General features: G+C 40.5%; 1 protein-coding gene and 1 long non-coding RNA gene across 8 annotated transcripts in view; one reads left to right on the plus strand and one right to left on the minus strand.

Moving 5' to 3' along the window:
• ZNF827 (zinc finger protein 827) overlaps positions 1-20,140 on the plus strand; it is a 119,400-nt gene that overhangs the window by 65,986 nt on the left and 33,274 nt on the right. For all 6 annotated transcript variants that reach the window (XM_083755378.1, XM_083755373.1, XM_083755376.1 and 3 more), the window contains exons 6-8: positions 11,964-12,203; positions 14,002-14,059; positions 17,812-17,915. In XM_083755378.1, the coding sequence (XP_083611504.1) occupies positions 11,964-12,203; positions 14,002-14,059; positions 17,812-17,915 (402 nt within the window). The remainder of the gene's footprint in view (positions 1-11,963; positions 12,204-14,001; positions 14,060-17,811; positions 17,916-20,140) is intronic.
• LOC310852569 lies at positions 74-3,409 on the minus strand. Of its 2 annotated transcripts, none has more exons than XR_014568273.1 (2): positions 3,334-3,409; positions 74-538 (listed from the first exon to the last, which is right to left on the minus strand). It is a non-coding gene; the product is annotated as an uncharacterized lncRNA (long non-coding RNA). The 2 variants fall into 2 exon arrangements; XR_014568274.1 differs by lacking the exon at positions 3,334-3,409 and adding an exon at positions 3,092-3,309.

Raw genomic sequence — 20,140 nt, forward strand, 5'->3', positions numbered from 1 at the left:
AAACGTAAATGTCAGCTGCTGAAAAAAAATCAAAATAATTTGAACCTAATTTTGTTTCAGTTTGTTTTTACTGTTTGTTTCAGTATTAGAAACTTGTGCAATGTTTGTAAGATTAATAATAGAAGTTCAAAAGCATAGTGTAAATAAATATCCTTTACAAATAATTTGTAAATATTGTTTATGCTGTGACATAGGCGTGATCTTGAACTCGCTGCACTGATTTAAAAAACACCAACTTAAGTTGGTACAGGTTAGGCTAGTGTGAAAATTTAATGAGATGAAAATTGGGCAGTATGGGGCTATAAATGTAAAATGTACCATTATTACACAGAAAGACTAGCTAATTTGGGTTTGCATACACAGTGTAATGTCACGCTACAGTCTAATTTTATTTTAAAGTTCAAAGATCCTGAACACTTTCTTTTCTACCCTTTCAAAACAACAGCGTGGATGTTTCTCAGCTGATGCTTTTGTCTGCTTGCAGAGGAAATCCTTTCAGGAAGCCTAGGACAAGGCAGAAATGGAGCAAGCGGAAAACCTGGGGGGAATGGGAAGGAAATAATAAGGTTTTATTTTTGCATGCAAGGACGTCAGAAGCAGGGCAGTAATTCAGGAGTCAAAACCAAGAGGATCTGGAGTGGGGGAAACTGCTATAATGTGAGCTCATTATAAAGCATTGCTTATCACACATAAATAATAATATTTTACCTTCTTTTGCTTATATGAATTCAGGATAGCATAGCCTCAGCAATCCATGCTCTTATATTCTCCAGGTTAGATGATTGTAATGTGCTCTACGCCACCAGTCTTCAGCTGGTGGATCAGGGCCCACTAGGTGGTCATGGCCTGATCTGAGGTGGGTCACAGCAGGAGCCGTGCCACCATGCAAATATATGATCAGAGATTAAGAAATTGGTCCCCAGAGGCTTGTTTGGGTTAAGAATGGGCCCTAGGTCTGAAAAGGTTGAAATTGCATCTAGTTCAGAATGCAGAAAGTAGACTACTAGATGTTACTAGTTGTTATGATCATTATACCAGTGCTACACCGGGAGTTGTGCTGATTTCATTCTTGGACCCAAGCCAAAGATCCTTTTTGTTTAGGATCAAGTGGCCTTCTTTGCCTACCCATAACATTAAGATTTCTGTTGATGGTATTTGGCAGGTGCCCCTGGCATCTAGAAGGAGAGTAGGTGGCTTCTAGGGCCTTCTTAGTGATGGTGCCCAAATTATGGAATGATCTCCACAGAGAGTTTGATTAAGTTCACAGAGCAAATGTTCCCCATCCCTTACTTCCTACTGCAGCCAGTTACACACTCTCTGAAAAGCCTCTCTGTAGCGGGGAGGGGCTGCTGAATAATGTGGAATGCAGTATAGTTGCTGGGGTCAGGGAAGGTGGAGGCAGCCCGGAAGCTGCATTTTAGAGCCCCTGCACCACCATCATATGGGGACTTCAGAGCAGCTCCTGAAGCCAGCCAGAGCCAAGTGCTCTGGGCTGCTGAGACTGCCGCTGCTGTGTTTCCCGGGGACATTAGATGAAATCCGGGGACATTCCGGGGATGGAATTTGTCCGGGGACTTATTGAAACGGGGACATCTGGTAACCCTAGTATAGGAGGACTGCTGAGGCTGAGATGCAGGAAACTTCCCTTCCATGAACTTATTTATCTTGGAAGTCTTTCTTGATTTGGGGTAATTCTCCTCACATCCTCCTGCTTCCCATTCTTCTGGAAAACCCTCAGCTAAAGGCTTTTTGTGGGGTACAGTAGCTGCAGAGGACAGGAAGGGAAAGGAATCTTTCCTTCTTTGAAATTTCCTAAGGATAACATCTTAGGATCCCAGAGATCAGCTGTTCCTATGAATGGGGCTTTAAGAACAATGCACAGCTCATTATTATTGACCTTCTATCACAAAATTGGAACCTGAGTGAAGCCTACAGGGTAAGCGTGGCCTGGGGCATGTATATGCGAGGCTGCCTATACATGGAATTGCTAGACTTTTGAAATCTATCCAAGCTATTGTAATTTACCAAATAAGTTTATATTTTCATAGTTGAATTTTGGAGGTAAAAATGGAACAACTGGGATGTCAGGCACTATGAAAATGGTTCCACTGGTGCTCACTAACTTTAGTTTGGTGATCTGTGCCCATAAAGTCTTAAGACCTAGGCCTCCACTCTGAGATGGCAGCAGCTCAGCCTTCTAGAAAGCTGTTGCCCCTGCCAAGGAAGGAAAATGACGGCTGAGTCTGGGTTACTACAGTCAAGGCTCCCTCGTCTCATGCCACCATTTGCCAAGTCATTCACTATTGCCTGCTTCACATCTCCCCACATGCTCCAAGGCACAGCCTGTCAAGAAAGCACCAGTATTCTTGCCAGATCTAATGCTTTGCTCGATGGTGAAAAAGAATGGGCACTTAATTAGAATTTATTGTGAAATGGCGGACACTTCACTTTGAAGAGGCCCTCTTTTTTCTGCTTTCTTTCTTTGTCGTGAGGTGACTAAAGATTTTCACGTTTACCTTTCTGACTAAAACTTGTACAGTACTTGACAAGTCATTGAAATAGCAAAAAGAAATGAGGCCTGTTCCAAACAAAGCTGCCCTGGGGCATTTGCTGCCTGAGGCAAAACCACAAAAGACACCATTACCCTGGCGCCATCAAGTTATATAGTGCCCAAGACTGACCAAGTAATTTTGCCACCTGAGGCAGAAACTCTGGCAAGCATCCTTTCCTGAGGTAAAAAAACAATATTAATGAATTCAATAACAATTAGTGTATTTTCATTACACCTAAAATCAGCTGCCTGAAGCAGGCATTCCACTCTGCCTAATAGTAGGGCTGACTCTGTGTGTTCAATATGATGGTGTGCCCTGAGGTGTCCAACTGGGCAGTATAATTTTAAAACTGCATCTCACTTGCAGTGTGGGTTGTACAGTCCACTTTTGTTACCTCAGGATTTTACCAGTTCGTTTCCATCTCATTCTGCTGCATGTGAAGATCAGGTTCTAAATGTATAGAAGCGTTTCCTGCATGTGAAAATCTGTAACGGTCAATGAGTAAAGGAATATACGGTGTCATTACACGTTTTCCATACCTCGGTCATGCCCATGTGTGCTAGCCAGAAGTGTTTGCAGAGCAGAGGATTAAACTGTGCACGGAGCAGAAACAGAAATAGAAAGAATGTTTCGAAAGAGAGGCTGAGCAACGAAGGTCATCTTGACTCTTGCACCTAAATTTGGAGTCCAGTGCCGGAACTCTAGAGGTCAGACATCTGAAGAATACATTTGTTCTCTCTGTTATCTGAGATTTTCATAGATAAAGATACCCAGTGCATACCTCTGAAGAGCCAAGTTCATTCTTAACGCACAGCGTTTGGGAGGTTTACCCTTCACTCTCAGTCCTGCTGAGAGACAATCATAGGGAAGGAAATAGCAATACAGTAGCTGGGGGAAAGGGGACCTGCATTACATTACTTACTTGAGAATTCAAAAGAAAAGCCTATTTAAGTTTGCAATAAATAAATGAGCTTCAAAATATTGGCGGTTTCATCAATATCCATGCAGTGTTTTAAAGTCAACTACTGTCAAAACAAAGGACAGGCAGAACACCAGTTTGTTTGTGTGTTTTTGATTTGTTTTTCTAGTATCTGCTGTTTTTGGTACTAAGTACAGTAAATGCGTTGTTTTGGTTGTTAAAAAAAAAAAGAATCTCAAAATACAGTAAATATCCTTCCCCATTCCCACATGAATACCAAAGCAAACTAGAAATTGATTTTTTAAGGGGCTAGAACATAAGGCCAAATGCCCATCTAGTCCAGCATCTTGTTCTCACAGTGACCAACCATAAACAGAACTTGAGTGCATTTGTGATTCACAGTAACTGACAACTAAAAGGCTGCAATCCTGTACAAGTGAGTTCCATTGAACTCAGTGGGATTGTTGGCAGCTGTAGGATCAGACTGCATATCATTTGGAGTTGTTACTTTTATGATTAGGCTTAAGATGGTAGTTCCTTTCTGAACTTGATTCCATTATGTAGGAAAATGCAGTATTCCCCAACCCCCCTGAAGCTAAATGCAAAGGCTGTGTAGTTAAGGGGATGCTGTGCCATTTATCTCAAGTCATGTTCCTAAACATCACATCTTTCATAACAAACTGTGTGCCTTAGTTTGACATTTAGCAGGTGGGTGAGAATAAAAATGGAAATGAATGAAAGTAGCAAATAACCATGTTACTGGCTTCATTGGGGCAGAGGTGGAGTGATGGTGAACCTCATCTCAGAGAAAACAGTAGGGTCCCAAAACTGTACAGTGCCTTATTATTTCAAATACAGGATTAAGAGCTATGCCACACATCACCATTTCCCTCACTGGTACCTCTGCTATATACAAAATCCATGTATACTGGGAGGGGTAGCTAGATTTCATGGACTGGCTGGATGCAGAAAAGTGGTGGGAGGCATCAACTGGGGAACCCACAAGGGAAGAAGGCTAAGAGCTAGGGGATTGGTGGTGGGACAACGATGCATGGTCTGAGGGAGAAGAAAGAGCAGACTGGGAGGAGGTGGTGTTGGAAGCTGAAGAGGCAACAGGGTTTAGTGAGCAAGAAGAGGCTGTGACAGAGGGCAGTCCAGGCTCAGAGTCAGAAGAGGAGGGGGGGCAAGAGGCAGGCTGCCCTCCTTCTGTGACCAGCTCCCCTCCTCCCTGGTCTCCCAGAACACGCAAAGAAATGAAGAGGGTGGAGCAACAAGATACAAGGCCACAATTTAAGAAGGATGTTGACAAGCTGGAAACCTACTTATTGAGGAGGGAGTCGGGTATGTTTAGTCTGGAAAAGAGAAGACTGGGAGCCTTCTTCAAGTATCTAAAGGGCTGTCACATGGAAAATGGAGCAAGCTTGTTTTTTCTTTCTCCTGAGGTAGGACCAAACCAATGGCTTCAAGTTATAAGAAAGGAGGTTCCAACTAAACATCAGGAAGACCTTTCTGACAGTAAGAGCTGTTCAGCAGTGGGAGGTTATGGACTCTCCTTCCTTGGAGGTTTTTAAGTAGAAGTTGGATGACCATCTGTTGTGGATGCTTTAGTTGAGATTCCTGCATTACAGCGGGTTGGACTAGATAGCCCTCGAGATCCCTTCCAACTGTACAGTTTTATGATTCTAAGGGAATGTTGTGCTTGGGCTGAAGAAGGTTCCCCACACCTACCTAGATGGAAGAAGCTTCTGTTTAGGAAATGGCCATGTGTGAAGCAACCCTAACTAGGCCTCATTTATAAGAGTGATCTCCCTTGCCCAGGAAGAAGAGCTTAGTGAACTTATAATACTTCAATTATCAATGAACATCTACACTAATTATATGGTAAACAATCTGGGACTGATTGATGCGTGGAGACTTAAAAACCCCACTACAAAACAATATACTTTCTTCTCAAACCCAAATCAGAGTTGGGGGAGAATAGACAGCATTTGGATTTCGAAGGAACTAACTCAAAATCTAACTAAATCGGAAATTCTTCCAAGAACTATATCTGATCATAATGCGGTCTCCATTGAGCTAAAAGGTAGGGATATCCGAACGGTTAGATGGAGAATGAATGAATTTTTATTTAATGATCAGAAGATTGTAAATAAGGCAATAGAGACAATAGAAGACTATCTTAAATGGAATTTAAATGGGGAAACTGCTATAGAGACTGTGTGGGACGCAGGAAAGGCAGTTATGAGGGGCTTCTTAATACAGAAAAATAGTCAAGTAATAAAAGAAAAAGAGACAAAGAAGGAACAGATCCTAACACAGATTATGGAAAATGAAAGAAAGTTGACTATCAACCCCAATGAGGAGATCGCAAAACAGAATATAAAGATATTACAAGCTAAATTTTCTACAATAATCGACCAAGAGGTAGAATGGAAAATTAAAATGATGAATCAGAGAACGTTTGAGTCAGCAAATAAGATAGGAAAATACCTGGCGTGGCAAATAAGAGAAAGAAGAAAACAAAATACGATTAGTAGGATAAGGAAAGGAGAAAGGATTGTGGAAGAGCCAAAAGAGATAAGAAAGATATTTCAAAAATATTACAAGGATTTATATAAAAGAGGAAAGGAAACAAAGCAAGAAATAGACCACTTTTTGCAAATGCATCACCTAAAACGAATTTCAAAAGAGGAAAATGAGATATTAGACCAGACAATTACTCAAGAAGAGATAAAAAAGGCTATTAAAAGGATGAAAAGTGGGAAAGTCCCAGGGCCAGATGGCCTTTCGGCCAAATACTATAAAACATTAAGTAACCAAATATCCCCAGTGCTAGGAGAAGTGATGAATAATATATTAAAGGAAGGAAGGATCCCGAACACCTGGAAGGAAGCATATATTACCTTGATTCCTAAAAAAGATGCAGATACCCTGGAAGTGAAAAACTATAGGCCAATTTCATTATTAAATAATGATTATAAACTATTCACAGACATAATGGCAGAAAGACTAAAAAAGGTTTTGAATAACAAAATACATAAAGATCAAACGGGTTTCCTTCCAGGGAGGCAATTAAGGGAAAATGTAAGGAATCTGATAGATATTATTGAATATTTGGATATGAATATAGACAGACAAGCGGCCTTGGTATTTATAGACGCTGAAAAGGCGTTTGATAACATCTCATGGGAGTTCTTTAAGAAAAGTCTGGAAACGATGGGAATGGGAGAGAAATTTAGAAGAGGGATAGAAGCAATATATAAGGAACAGAAGGCAAAATTGGTAATAAACAACACCACAACAGAATATTTTGGTATATATAAAGGAACTAGACAGGGTTGCCCCCTGTCTCCTTTACTGTTTATAACGGTACTAGAAATATTGAATGAGAGACTGAGGGGGGCAACAGAAATAAAAGGAGTGCAGGTAGGAAAGAGGGAATATAAAATCAAGGCCTTTGCAGATGACATCATACTAACTTTAGAAGACCCAAAAAAGAGTGTAAAAGAAGCTTTACTAAAGATTGACGAATTTGGAGCCGTGGCAGGACTTAAGATAAATAAAAATAAAACCAAAATGTTGGTTAAAAATTTAACAAAGGAAGAAATAATAGATCTAGAGAGAAGGACGGAAATTGCAGTAGCTAAGAAAGTGAAGTATCTTGGGATATGGGTCACAGCTAAGAACATAAATTTATATAAGGATAACTATGATGTCACCTGGAGGAGTATAAAGAAAGACATGGAATTTTGGGGGAGGATGAAACTCTCCTTTTTGGGGACGATAGCTGTTGTCAAAATGAATATTCTGCCTAGAATGCTATTTCTATTCCAGACCATCCCTATACTTAAAGACCTAAAACAATGCAAAGAGTGGCAGAGAGTCTTGGCAAAGTTTATCTGGCAGGGGAAAAGGCCACGGATAAAAATGAAAATTTTGATAGATAAAAAAGAAAGAGGGGGCTTTTCTCTCCCGGATCTAAGTCTATACTATGAAGCGGCCTGCATACTTTGGTTAAAAGATTGGATAAAACTGGAGAATAGAGATCTACTGGATTTAGAAGGCTTTAATAATTGGTACGGATGGCATTCGTACCTTTGGTATGGGAAAGTGAAGGTCCACAAGAGCTTTCTAAATCATATTTTTAGAGGACCTTTATACCAATCATGGGAAAGGAATAAAAATCTCCTTGAAAGAAAGACCCCATGGTGGATCTCACCAATTGAGGCTTTAACGGTGAAGAAAACAAACATGGAGGAAAAAAACACCACCTATGAAGAAATGTTAAGAAAAACAGACCAAGGGCCAAGACTTAGACCTTATGAAGAGATAAAAAATCTATTCACTGGGTGGTTGCAATACCACCAGGTGAATGATTTGCTAAAAGAGGACAAGAAGAAGTTGGATTTTGATGACAAAAAATCAAAATTCAATGTAGAAGTAATAGAAGGTAAAAACAAAACCCTATCTAGAATCTATGACATACTTTTAGAGAGGTATACAAAGGACGAGGAGGTGAAGGAGGCAATGATTAAATGGGCAATTGACTTTGGTTATAACATCGATTTTGAAAGGTGGCTGGAAGTGTGGAATTGTAACATAAAGTTTACAGCATGTATGTCTCTGAGAGAAAATGTTTGGAAGATGCTATATAGGTGGTACCACACCCCTGTGAAGTTGGCCAAAATGTATAGACTAAAAGATAAGAAATGTTGGAAATGTGGGGAGGTGGAGGGTGACCTATATCATCTATGGTGGACATGCAAAAAGGTGAAAGGCTTTTGGGAATCGGTTTACAATGAGCTTAAAAGAATATTTAAATACACTTTTCCCAAAAGACCCGAAGCCTTTTTGCTGGGAATGACGGGTAAAGATATTAAGAAAGAAGATAGAACGATATTCCTCTATGCCACCACAGCAGCGAGAATTTTATTGGCACAATATTGGAAAGTGGAAACTATCCCCAATATAAATGATTGGCAAATTAAAATGATAAAATATGCTGAGCTTGATAAATTAACAGGTAAATTAAGAGACCACGATGAACAGAAATCTCTGAAAAATTGGAGTAAATACTGGAACTATATTGGAATAAATGCTTAATGTGATTGGCGGGGTCAGAACAAATACTACCAGCGTGTGAATTTAGGCCTATAGATTAAAAATCAAATACGTAATTGGAAGCAGATATTCGATACTTACCAAAAGGATGGAAGGAAGTCCAGGAGGCGGTTTCTGTGGGTGTGTTTTTTTTTTTTTAAATCTTTTACTGTTTTGTGAAATAGCCAGATTAATCTATCTTTGTATAGTTAGAGAGAGGAAAAAGTTGGCTTGTATATCTTGACTCTCTTTTTTGTTACAATTTTTTCTTTTGTATTTGGTTGTATGTTTGTTATGTGTATAACCTTAATAAAAAAATGTATTTGGAACATCTACACTAATTAATATGTTGCTCCCCAAATTAAAACTTACACATAATCCCTCTGCTTCATGCATTTGGTTGTGTCATGAATTCATGCAGTTGGAAACATAAAATTAAGGCTTCAGCTGTGGAAGGCAAACTGAGAATTTCACTGACTGAAGTTTCATTCAGAGAATTTCCACATACCAATGCTGTTGGGTAACAGATACAAAGGAAAAGAAAAACCTTCCCTCTCTAGTTGTCAAAATTATGACTTAAAAGATGGCAAGTGTGTGTGTGCACCATCCAATTAAATTCCTCAGTCTTGCCAGTAGCAGGGCAACCAATTCTCCTTCATTGTGCTTATAACATTGAGATTCCCAACAGCTAGTTGAGTCCTATTCTGCACCTTTCTATCGCAACAAATAATATGTGCAGCCTTCCCCATTTCGTTTTCTGCATACTTCATCTTTCTCTAGGAGGAAGATAGGAGGAGGTGACGCAAACAGCAACTGTCTCTTCTGCTTGAAGCCTGTGAGATTAATTGGCTATCCTACAGCCTATCACCTGTTCTCAAGCAGGAGAAGGACAGCAAACTGATCTGTTAGCATTTGACCCCTTCCAGTCAGCCTTGAAACCAGGTCACAACATTGTAAAGCATTGGCAACATGGATGGACAATTTCATGGCACACAGCAACAGTAAAACAAATGATGGTGCTATTTCATCTGTCAACTGCTTTTGACATAATGGAGTACGAGTGACTCCCCAAGCTGAAATAATGATTCTTTCCCCAGCATTTCTTAAAAAGAGTCATGACAGCCAGTTCCTCCTCCTCCTCTAAACTGCTGGCATTTACATTTCTGCGGGCAAATCCTTCACCATTGTTTCTTCACAACTTTGTAGAATGATCAGGGAGCATCGTGACATAGCACAAGTTACCCTGCCTGCAGTCAATGGTTTGAGAGGCTGAGCATAAGCAGGCTGGTTCCACAGCTATTTCACCGGGCGCAAGAAATTGGTGACCAAAACTGTAATTCTAACACCTGCTCCATGCAGGTGGAAAAGATGTTTCGTGCACAGGTGTGGGGCTCCACATCCATGGAACCCCCAGCTGGGAGAGCCAAATAAACTGTGGCAAAGTGAACACTATTGCTGTAGCCAGGATAAAATCTCAAAACAGGGTGTTACGAGGCAGAGCAGGGTTGCATCTACTGGATTCTAAGCTGACCTGTTCCCTATTAAAGGTTCCAGTCTTTGCCCCTCAACTGGCACAACAAAAAACCTAAACACACATACACACACCCCTTATGCTGGAGCAAGTTGGCAAGACTTTGGATGCAGTGGTGGATCTGCTACTTCCCAGCCAGAGTTTGTATTGTTCTGCCCAAAGAATAAAGAACTGACAGATTTACTGATGGAAGCTCTTTGGCAAGCGTGAAGAACCTTAAGGCCAGGACCCAAATGTAGCCTTCCAAGCATCTCTGACTAGCTCTCCGGACTCTCCCCTTGCCACACTCCTCTGCCTCACCCCTCACCAAGCTTTGCTTCACATCCTCTTGAGTGTTTTTACCTAGCTAGAACATGTCCTTGAACTCTGATAATTCCTTTGGCTTGTCTGGATGGAGGATCAGAGGTGTCTTGCTGTACCCACTTTTTCCTCTGGTTCTGTATTCCAGTGGCTTGTGGTCACCCGGGAGGTTGCCCAGAAGAAAATATGACCACTAGGCTTGAAGAGCCTGATTCCCATTCCTGCGAGCACCTTCCTCTTGTCCTTCCATACTTTCATCTTCCTTTTTACCTCTTCCACCCTCCTCGGTTCCTTTATAATTATTTTTAATTGACAGTGTCCACAGGAATCCTGAGCCAGATCCTTGCTGAGGGTTTCAAAAGCAGAGTTGCGTCTCAGAGCAGACCACCTGCCTTTCAAGGTGGCGCCTTTTGCTTTTCTTTTTTGTCTCCTGGTCAAGTTCTCTTGAAGTTCAACCTTTGACATCTCTTTGAAGTGAAGGACAGCGAATACTTCAAAAGGAAACAGTCACTTCACCTGCACTCAAAACCAAAGCATTTTTCAGCCACAGAGAGCAGTCCAAGAACTGCGGCAGGAGTGAAAAAGTGGTTCTTTCCTTGAATGAAGAAGAGGACTTCAAAACACTGAGGGGAAAACATAGTTGAGGGGAGGGAATCAAATTCTGATGGGATCCAAGATGAATTATGCACGATAGCTATAATTTAAACAAATCTTATTCTTGTCTATTGAATGAGTTGGTGGGGGTGACAAAAGAGATTTGCTCATGTTTCCTTTTATTATTTGTACAACACATCAGTCTACCTTGTACTTTGCCAGTGGCAGACTTTGGGCTTTCACATTTCAGCATCACCCTGTACAATGCTAAAATCCACCCTCACCCCCACTTCTCTCACTCTGTCCTACATTGTTGTGGTGCCCCATGTAGCATGGTGCCCAGTGTGGTCAAACCGGTCGCGCTACCCTAAAACCGCCTTTAACTTTACAGGACATCCTTTGCTGAACTTATTAATACAAGCGAGAGAGAGATTCTTGGCTATTATTAGTAACAAGAATGAAATCCAAATTGAGTACTGTGCCTGGAAATCAGCAAATAAGTTTGGTAAATAAATACATTTTAGTTGTGAGAGGCCTATGACACTGAATGAATGAATGGAGTTTTAAACAGAAGTTATGTATGGTTAGTGTAACTCTGTAAAACAATGAATCCTCATGGTTGCCAGTTTCTGTTATGAAGGCATTTCTTCTTTTAGAGTTTCCAAGTTCTCAAAGTTTTCATTTTTACCAAAAGATGCAGGATGTTTTTTAAAAACAAACAAACAGTAAATTTTTTGTCACTGCATACTTACAGTACAAGCAAACAAGTAGGTGCTATAGTTCTTTGATTTACCTGAGTCATTCTTTTAACACTGGGTAATATGTGAAGTTAGTAGTGATGCATGGTACTTTTGTTCTTTCAAAATAATGTGTAAGACTTGTATAGCCTAACTTTACATTTTAAATGCTAAATAGATGAATAATAAGCAACCTTGTGGTGCTTTGTTTTGTTTTCTTCTATTTGCAGCGGAAAGTTGCAAGGAATCTCAAATAATAAAGATCAAAGAAGAGCCCATGGAAGTTGATATTCATGATTCCCAAGCCTCAGTTTCACCTAGCCAAAACATCAGTTATAGCACTTTACTCAGGCAAGAGATAACTGAACACATACAAAAGATACCAGAAGGCCGAGTGCTCCCTGAGAGAAACCTCTTCAGCCAAGATATATCAGTGAAGATGGCTTCAGAGCTACTTTTTCAGTTGTCAGGTAAATAAAGTAGTTGGATACCTACAGTTTACTTTCCTCGTTTTTGTTAAATTTTGAATTTGAATGTGTTGAACTGAGGCTGAAGTCCTTACTAGGACCTTAAGGCTACAATTTTGTACACCACGGGCAGCCAATATGGTGACCACCAGATATTGTTGGTCTTCTACTGCCAACTGCCGCAGCCGGCATGACCAATGGAAACCTGGAGGGTGCCATATTGCCTACCCCAGTTAAACAAAATTACCTGAGAACTTAGTCCCATTGAATTCATTGGACTTACTTCTGAGTAGATGTGTGTAAGATGGTACTGTAAGTCCTTTTAAATGCAGTGTGGCTTTTTTATGAGTAAATGTGCTTCTGATAAAGCTTTCCTATCTAGAAAAATAGCTTTGTAAGTACTGCAGTAGTAAAAAGTAAAAAAGACTGTTGCAGATTAACTGGAGACTTACCGTGCAATCCTAAAAGCATCCTGGAAAGAAAGTCCTACAAGCAACTCCCCATTTACTCAGGGGTTATGTTCCAAGGCACTGTTCACATCAGTGAAATTGCTTATATTTGAAACATCATTGAAAAGGTCTGCAAACACCGCGCCCGTCCCCCATTTTGTGACATTTTTATGATGATTTTGGGTCACTTCTTGATTCGGCACGATGTGCATATGTGCGGTCACACACATATTGAACGTGCGTAAATGGGGGTTGCCTTTATTGTATTCAGGCTGTAAGTTTGCTTTTGCTTTTTAATTTTTGTTTATTTATTATTACATTTATATCCCACCTTTCATCCAAGAAACTCAAGGTGGCATACATGATTCTCATGCTCCCCATTTTATCCTCACAATAACCCTATGAGGTAGTTTAGGCCAAGAGATGGTGACTGCCCAAGGTCACCCAGTGAGCTTCATGGCCAAGTGTGGATTTCAGCTCTCAGGTTCTAGGTCTAACACTCTAACCACTAAACCATATAGGCTCACTGCATTACAGATAAACACAATTTTACTGCCAGTATCTGTGTGGTGCCACTTCTTTTCATGCGCCATTGTTCCTGTTCTTAAAGGTTCAGCAGCATATCCTGTGGTCCTTTCTGCCCTGTTGAACCTGTGGCACTCAGTGGAAAACCATGGGCACAGAACTTCTTTCCTTTTGAACAATAAAGTTATGAGTCACAGCAAGATTGCAACATTTGAACTGGATGTGGAGAGTTTAAATTTGTGTTCTAGGAAGATCACGAAATAGTTTCTGCCATCAGTTGAATATGCTTAATGACAAACTAGAAGGGAGTTCCATTCCAAAAAAGCAGTTAATTACCTGGGCAAAAACCTATTCCTACATTGCCTAGAGGAAAAATTAAGCATGCATGACTTTTGATTTTTCTTTCCCCACCTCTGTATGTGTGACATGAGGCATATATCTTACTTACAATGGGTGCCATAAGCCACAGATAACTGCTTCTTTCCAGGTCTCTAAATAATACAGGAATAGTTTCCTTGCAGTCATTTGTTCTAACACCAAGGCACCTTGTTTTCTTTTTGCAAATTTCTTTGTTTCCCATAGTATTCAAGCATATTTATAATATCAAAGGAAAGCACATAAATTGAATAGGGGAATTTTTCAGCAAGGAAACACTGATGCATGTTTTACAATGTAAATGAGAGGTTGGGGAGGATATTTGGATAATAAGTTGATAAATCCATACAAATAAGATTTTCCTCAGCTGAAAATGGCCAGAACTAGAACTTTTAAAGGAAATACTTTTGTTCGTTTTGACTAATTAAAAATAATAATTTATATCTCTGCAGAAAAAGTGAGCAAAGAGCACAATCACTCTAAGGATAACACCATCACAGCTACAACTAGGTAAGCAGCATACATGTTAGAGCATGATAAGTTGATGTATAAGGGCTTTTATGCATACATAAAAAAGGTCAAGAGTATAAGGTTAGAGCATGATAAGTTGATGTATAAGGGCTTTTATGCATACAGAGAAAAAGGTCAAAGGATTTAGTTAATTTAGCTGGTTAATTTTGGGTGTGTTTGTCCTGCACCTGCACGTGTACCTGCACCTAGTTAAACATGAGAGTGTGTCAGCAAGCATGTGAGAGTGTCTCAGCACAAGTATAAATAGACTTATGGTTGAAGCAAGTTTGCTCTTGGCCAAAGTCTATTCTGTTTGGGGCTTCAAGGTGACTGTATGCTGCTGGAAGGACGGTACAGTGGTACCTCTGGATACGAATGGGATCCGTTCTGGAGCCCCGTTCGAATCCTGAAGTAAACGCAACCTGTGTGGGTCACGATTTGCCACTTTCGCGCTTGCGTGTGACGTCATTTTGACCGTCTGCACATGTGCAAGCGGCAAAACCCGGAAGTAATGCATTCTGTTACTTCCTGGTCGCCATGGAGCACAACCTGAAAGCGCTCAACCTGAAGCAACTTCAACCCAAGGTATGACTGTACAGTATATTACAATGGAATATAACTTAAAAGCTGTGGAACTGCGTTATTCTGTCAGTAAAGGAACTGACCTTACCTAGAACTATCTGGTGTTTCTCTGTTCCATTGGCCCACTTCACTGGCGTGTTGAATGGGCACTCTGCAAAGGCCATACAGATAAAGCATCCTATAACATGGCAGGTACTTGGCATTGGTGTAGTGGGAATGTTATTTTGGATTTTGAAATGCTGCAGTGTATCAGATGGAGAATCGTACATGGTGTAATCAAACCAAAGTTATGCCCTTTTAAATCTCATTGATCTCATGAGCTCATAGCTAAATATTTCCCACAGAAATTAGGGGATTTTTTAAAAAAATGGTTAAGTTTGGCATGATCGTGCCCATGCTATCTATGTGATAAGCTGATATATTTCTGTTTGACATGTGATTAAAAATTAATTCAATCAATAAGCTCATAGTATTAGGGCAGCTATGGCAATAAATCAGCAGCAGCAGTGTTGATACATTTCTGATGTGCTTATAAATCATAGGATTGTTAACTACAGCAGGAAGGGAAAAAAGACGTTCTCTGTACCTACTTCCTGTAATAGAGACTCACATTGGATATGAAACCTCACTCTCTTGGTCCCTCTTCACCTCTGGCCTCTGTCATGCTTGATTATTGCAGAGTTGTTCCAAAGTGCAGTGATTTCTCTCGTCCCTGGTCTTTCCTTGAAATCTCACTTCAGTTCATCGGTGCCTCTTCTAGATTCAGCAAAACACGGAAAAGGAAAAAGCAGCAGCCCATTCCATTGCCTCTGCTTATTCTTATTTAGCAGAACAAGGCAGGACTGTAGTTTCCCAGGTGTCCTGGCAAGTCTTGTCAACCAAGGCTGTCCCCCTTCTAGGTCATTAATGCCCATGTGGATGGTTGTGTCTCTTGGGCCTTTGTGGGTCTACACATGAGCACCTTAGATTTTTTTGCCTCCAAAATATATCCCGATGTTTCCTATCTGCACTAGCAGGCAGAGTTTGATGAGATGTATTCTTGCTGTGTGTTATTTTCTCCACCCCTCAATTAGTGCTTCTGTACCCACCATAAATTCTGGAAACCTGGAGTCTGTTGTGAGCAGGTATTTGTTTTACCTGTGTGTATGTGTGTGCAGATACAGCAGATTTGCACAAAAGCAGTAAAAAAAAGTGTGTGGGGGGGTCTGTCTGTCCAAGTCAGGTCAGGATTTGGATCCCTTGCATGAAAGGCTACCACTTGCTTTTCCTCCTGCTTTCCACCTCATCTATCTGCAAGGGCAATTTTTATTTTTAATAGAGCTGTTTCGTGCAAGAGCAGTTCTGCACAAAAGGCAGGCTGCATCCTTTCCTGTGGGCTGATAGAAACAAAGTGGAAGTGGAAGGCTGGCAAATTATAACACCCAGCGAAACCTCAGCACATGTGTAAACAAACAGGCAAACAGTGCACTTCAGAGCACCAATGCTCAAGTAACATGCAATATTATATGGGACTTGATTATCCTCAAAAGTAGCATGCAGGTAGACCCCCAATTATGAGCAGAAATCCATCTGTTGAACACCCCAAACACTTGGGTACAGTATACCAAAGAGAATTATCCATTCTTTCTGAACCACTTATCTATTCCTTTATTTTTATTTAATTTTTTAATTACATTTATATCTCACCTTTCCTCCAAAGAGCATAAAGTTGTGTACGTTATGCTTTTCCTCCCTATCAAATCCTCACAATAACCCTGTGAAGTAGGTTAGGCTGAGAGACTGTGGTTGTCCCAAGGTAACCCAGTGAGCTTTATGACTGAGTGGTGGGTTTGATTCCTGGTTTCATAGGTCTTAGTCCAACACTCTTAACCACTACACCACTGTCTCTTCCATTGCAAAATCCTGTCCATCATTTTAGTCCATCATTCCAGGTATAGCTCAGGTCAGTTTATCCACACAAAAACTTTTGCATGCAGGAGGCAAGTTTTACTTGTTGGGTTGAACATGAACTCCCTCCGTCAGTAAATAAGTTGTGTAAAAAGGCACACGGCTTCTCAGTTTGTAGTCCTAGAGCTCTGAGGTCTTTCTGTCACAACCTAAACAACTTCCTTGCATAGGAAACAGAATGTATTGGCTCAGCCAAAGATGAGGGGAATAACTGTAAGGAGAATGCTTAGCTTCATTTAGGCTCCTCCAGTGATACAGACATTTTCCTGAGAAAATCAGTCTCCCACTAAGGGCCACTCAGGACGGGGAGAAGCATTGTCCTCCCTATAGAAGAATATTCAGACAGGATGTTTCAGTCTTCATACTGTCAGTCTTCATACTGTCAGTCTTCCAGCTGGATTAACTTGGCTTGGACATGCTGCTGGAACATATGTCTGAACTGTGAGCTCTTTGCAATGTGGCACTCCATAAAACCTGATATACTGTGCCATGTCCTGAAATTCCTTTGCACAAACATCATTGGGCTTCAGGAACATGCATGTCTCCTTAAAATGTCTCTGCTAATGCTGCTTTTCTAATGCTAAGCATAGCCAGCAAAAGATGGTGGTTCTTCATTAAGGAATAGCTGGGAAAATATAGAGGCCATGCATCAAAATTAGATTATTGGCATTGAGGGCTTTTGACTTTTAACTTCAGGGGAGGCCCATGTGGTGGTTGTGGGCCACCCACCTGCTACTGGGGTCACTGCATCTTACCTGGATGGTGATGGGATGGCAGCGGCAGCAAGTTCGGGGTTGGGCAGGTGCAGTGGTATGGTCAATCTAGCACTTCCACTGGTGCCCCCCCCCCCAGCCTACATTGCCCTGAACCACCTAGTAAGGAGAAGTGATGCCAATATCAGGAGAGCAGCTCTGTCTCACCTCAAAAGCCACTACCATTTTTCTCTTTCTCCAAAGTATTTCTACAAAAAGCTCCAGTTTTTCGGTTTTGATACATGGTATTCTGCGTAGATAACAATACAGAATTCAGTAGTGAGTGATGGTCAGGTCATTTTGTAAAACAACTGAAATTTTGTTCCAAAGGTTAGTCTTCATTTGAGTTTCAAAAGCAATTTTCATTGTAACATTGTAATCAGAACGTATTTAATTGTGCATTGCTGTGATTTTTTTTCTCTGATTAGTATTATGTCAGCTTAAAAGAAAACAAATCGTTCTTTTCCTTAGCCCTTTTTTCCCTGAAGATACATTTAGACAATCACCATTCACTTCCAACTCAAAAGATCTCCTGTCTAATGAGACTGCTGTTCATGGAAGGACAACAGTACCAGGTATGGGACATTATGTTTTTAGTAACAGTAAAGTTCCAATATTGTGATTGAAAAGTCCTAGTTGTGTTCAGATACATCAAGTGGAAGCATCACAAATCCTGAAACAAAATATATCAGAAGTCACCGGCTTTGAAAATATAAGACATCAGTCATAGGCCTTGAAAATATAATTGGCTAAATAAAATGTATTTAACTTATCATGAATTAATGCTAATTAGAATTAACTGGGGTTGGATTCTTCAGCTAGAAAAAAAATTAATTATTATTTCCAAGAATTGAAGAACATTGCACTGCACATTGACGCAGGTTGACATCCAATGGTGACTGCATGCAAGCAAAAGAGACTTCCACTCATGCAATGTTGGATTTCACCCATAGTCTTTTATGGTCAGCAAGTCACAAAGCCTAGAAAACTACTATGAAAAGGGATGTTGATTAGAAATTCCTCAGCACATAGAGTTCTGGAAACATTTACTTTATCCCAGACTCATTGGGTTGCTTTTCTACCTACACAAATTCAGCTGCAGTTTTGTCATAATAGGATAAATATTGCTTGCTACTATGACAAGTGAACTTTTAGGTATTTGGTCACTCTGGGGCTGTTGGGGCTTAGGCAGAGTGGAGTGAAGGAGAGGTTAGCATATATAATTGCCCTTACAATTACCAGAAACACAAGATCATGTACAAAATATTATGTATTTTCAGCTTTTCAATTGAAGTTCTGCCTCATCCCAACAAAATCTCAAAATATTTCCATAGTGGCTAACAAACTGAAAGGAACTGGAACTGGACTTTCTGCTTTTAATTTTATGTCTGTATAAATAAGCACTTTGATATTTCTGTCAACCTGTACATTTTAAATCATTTCATCCCTTTAGAAACCCTCTCAAAAGGGCTTTGCTACTGAAATATTTATTTTATTTATTTCATTGTTGCATACCAGCCAGCTCTTTCTAACTTTTAAGGAGGCAGGATGTGAGCGCCATCTGTAATTTACCTCGCAAGAAAAGAGCATTGGCTGCCTGCCAGGATATCTTAATGTTGCTGTAACCTGACATTAACTTCAGCTGAAAATGTGGTACGGCAAATTCCAGACTCCTGTGTATGTTGCACAATTGTCCAGAAATCTTGCATGGAATCCAGAGAAGAAACTTTGGTTCTTTGGAAGAGGACACACATGCAGCTGGTGGTTTTCTTGCTGTTTTTGACAAAAGGCATACATATAACTAAATACTGACTTCAGCATGCTCTGAGCTGGTGGGGGAGCGGGGCAGGTAGCGAAAGCAAAACTCTGGCAGAGAGCACAGTTATTTTCTGCCTGCTAATACAAATAAATAAAGGGGTGGTGGCATCAGCTGCAGTGGATTCTCTGGACACTCATTGTTTGCCCAGCTCTGCCACGTGCTGATGTAAGGCCTTGGCATACATGCAAAACTTGAGTTTCTGTCCCCTCTCTTCTGCTTTCCATGTGCATAAGTGGTATTATTAGCCAGTGGGTTAAATCCATGTTCCTTGCAAATGTGGAAGGTTAATATATGATATGTGAGCCCGTCAAAATGCATTAACCAAGTGTTACAGTATTACCAAAGGAAGATCAAATTAAACTCACCGGGTGAGGTCATAGCTTGATATGAACCGAACTGCAAGAGCTCAAGCTTTTGTCTGGTTGTCAAATGTGTTTTTTGTTTGTTAGGATGCTATAGACATGAAAACTTTCATTATATTTGTAAAATTAGGAAAGAATCATTTGCATTGGGTAAAAGAAATCCTATCACAGTTCCATAAATTTGCTGCAAGGATACTAAACCAGTTTTCATTAGGCTGAGTGGTGCACTTGGCATACACCACACATGTTTCGTTATGTCTCAGGGGTTCTCAGAGGACAAGCTAGTAAATTCCTATGCACTCAAAAAGGCTGCCATAAAGAGACGTCACTGGTGGTGACGGGATGAGAGAAGGGAGATACCTTTATTCTGTCTTCTCTCCCTGCCTTCCCTCAGGTGTATTCATTATGTATAAGGGCGGGGGGGGGGTGGCTCAGTGCTACAGCATATTCTTTGCATGCCAAAAGGTTCTAGGTTCAATCCTAAGCATCTCCAAGTGAGGCTGGAAAAGGCTTCTGTCCTGTCTGAAATCTTGGAGAGCCACTGCTAGTCACCATTGACATCTACTGAGGTAGCTAGGTAAATGGTCTGATTTGGAATAAGACAGCTTCTTGATTCTAT

This window comes from Podarcis gaigeae (assembly GCF_964106915.1).
Source record: "Podarcis gaigeae genome assembly, chromosome: 9".
NCBI classification, from domain to species: Eukaryota; Metazoa; Chordata; class Lepidosauria; order Squamata; family Lacertidae; genus Podarcis; species Podarcis gaigeae.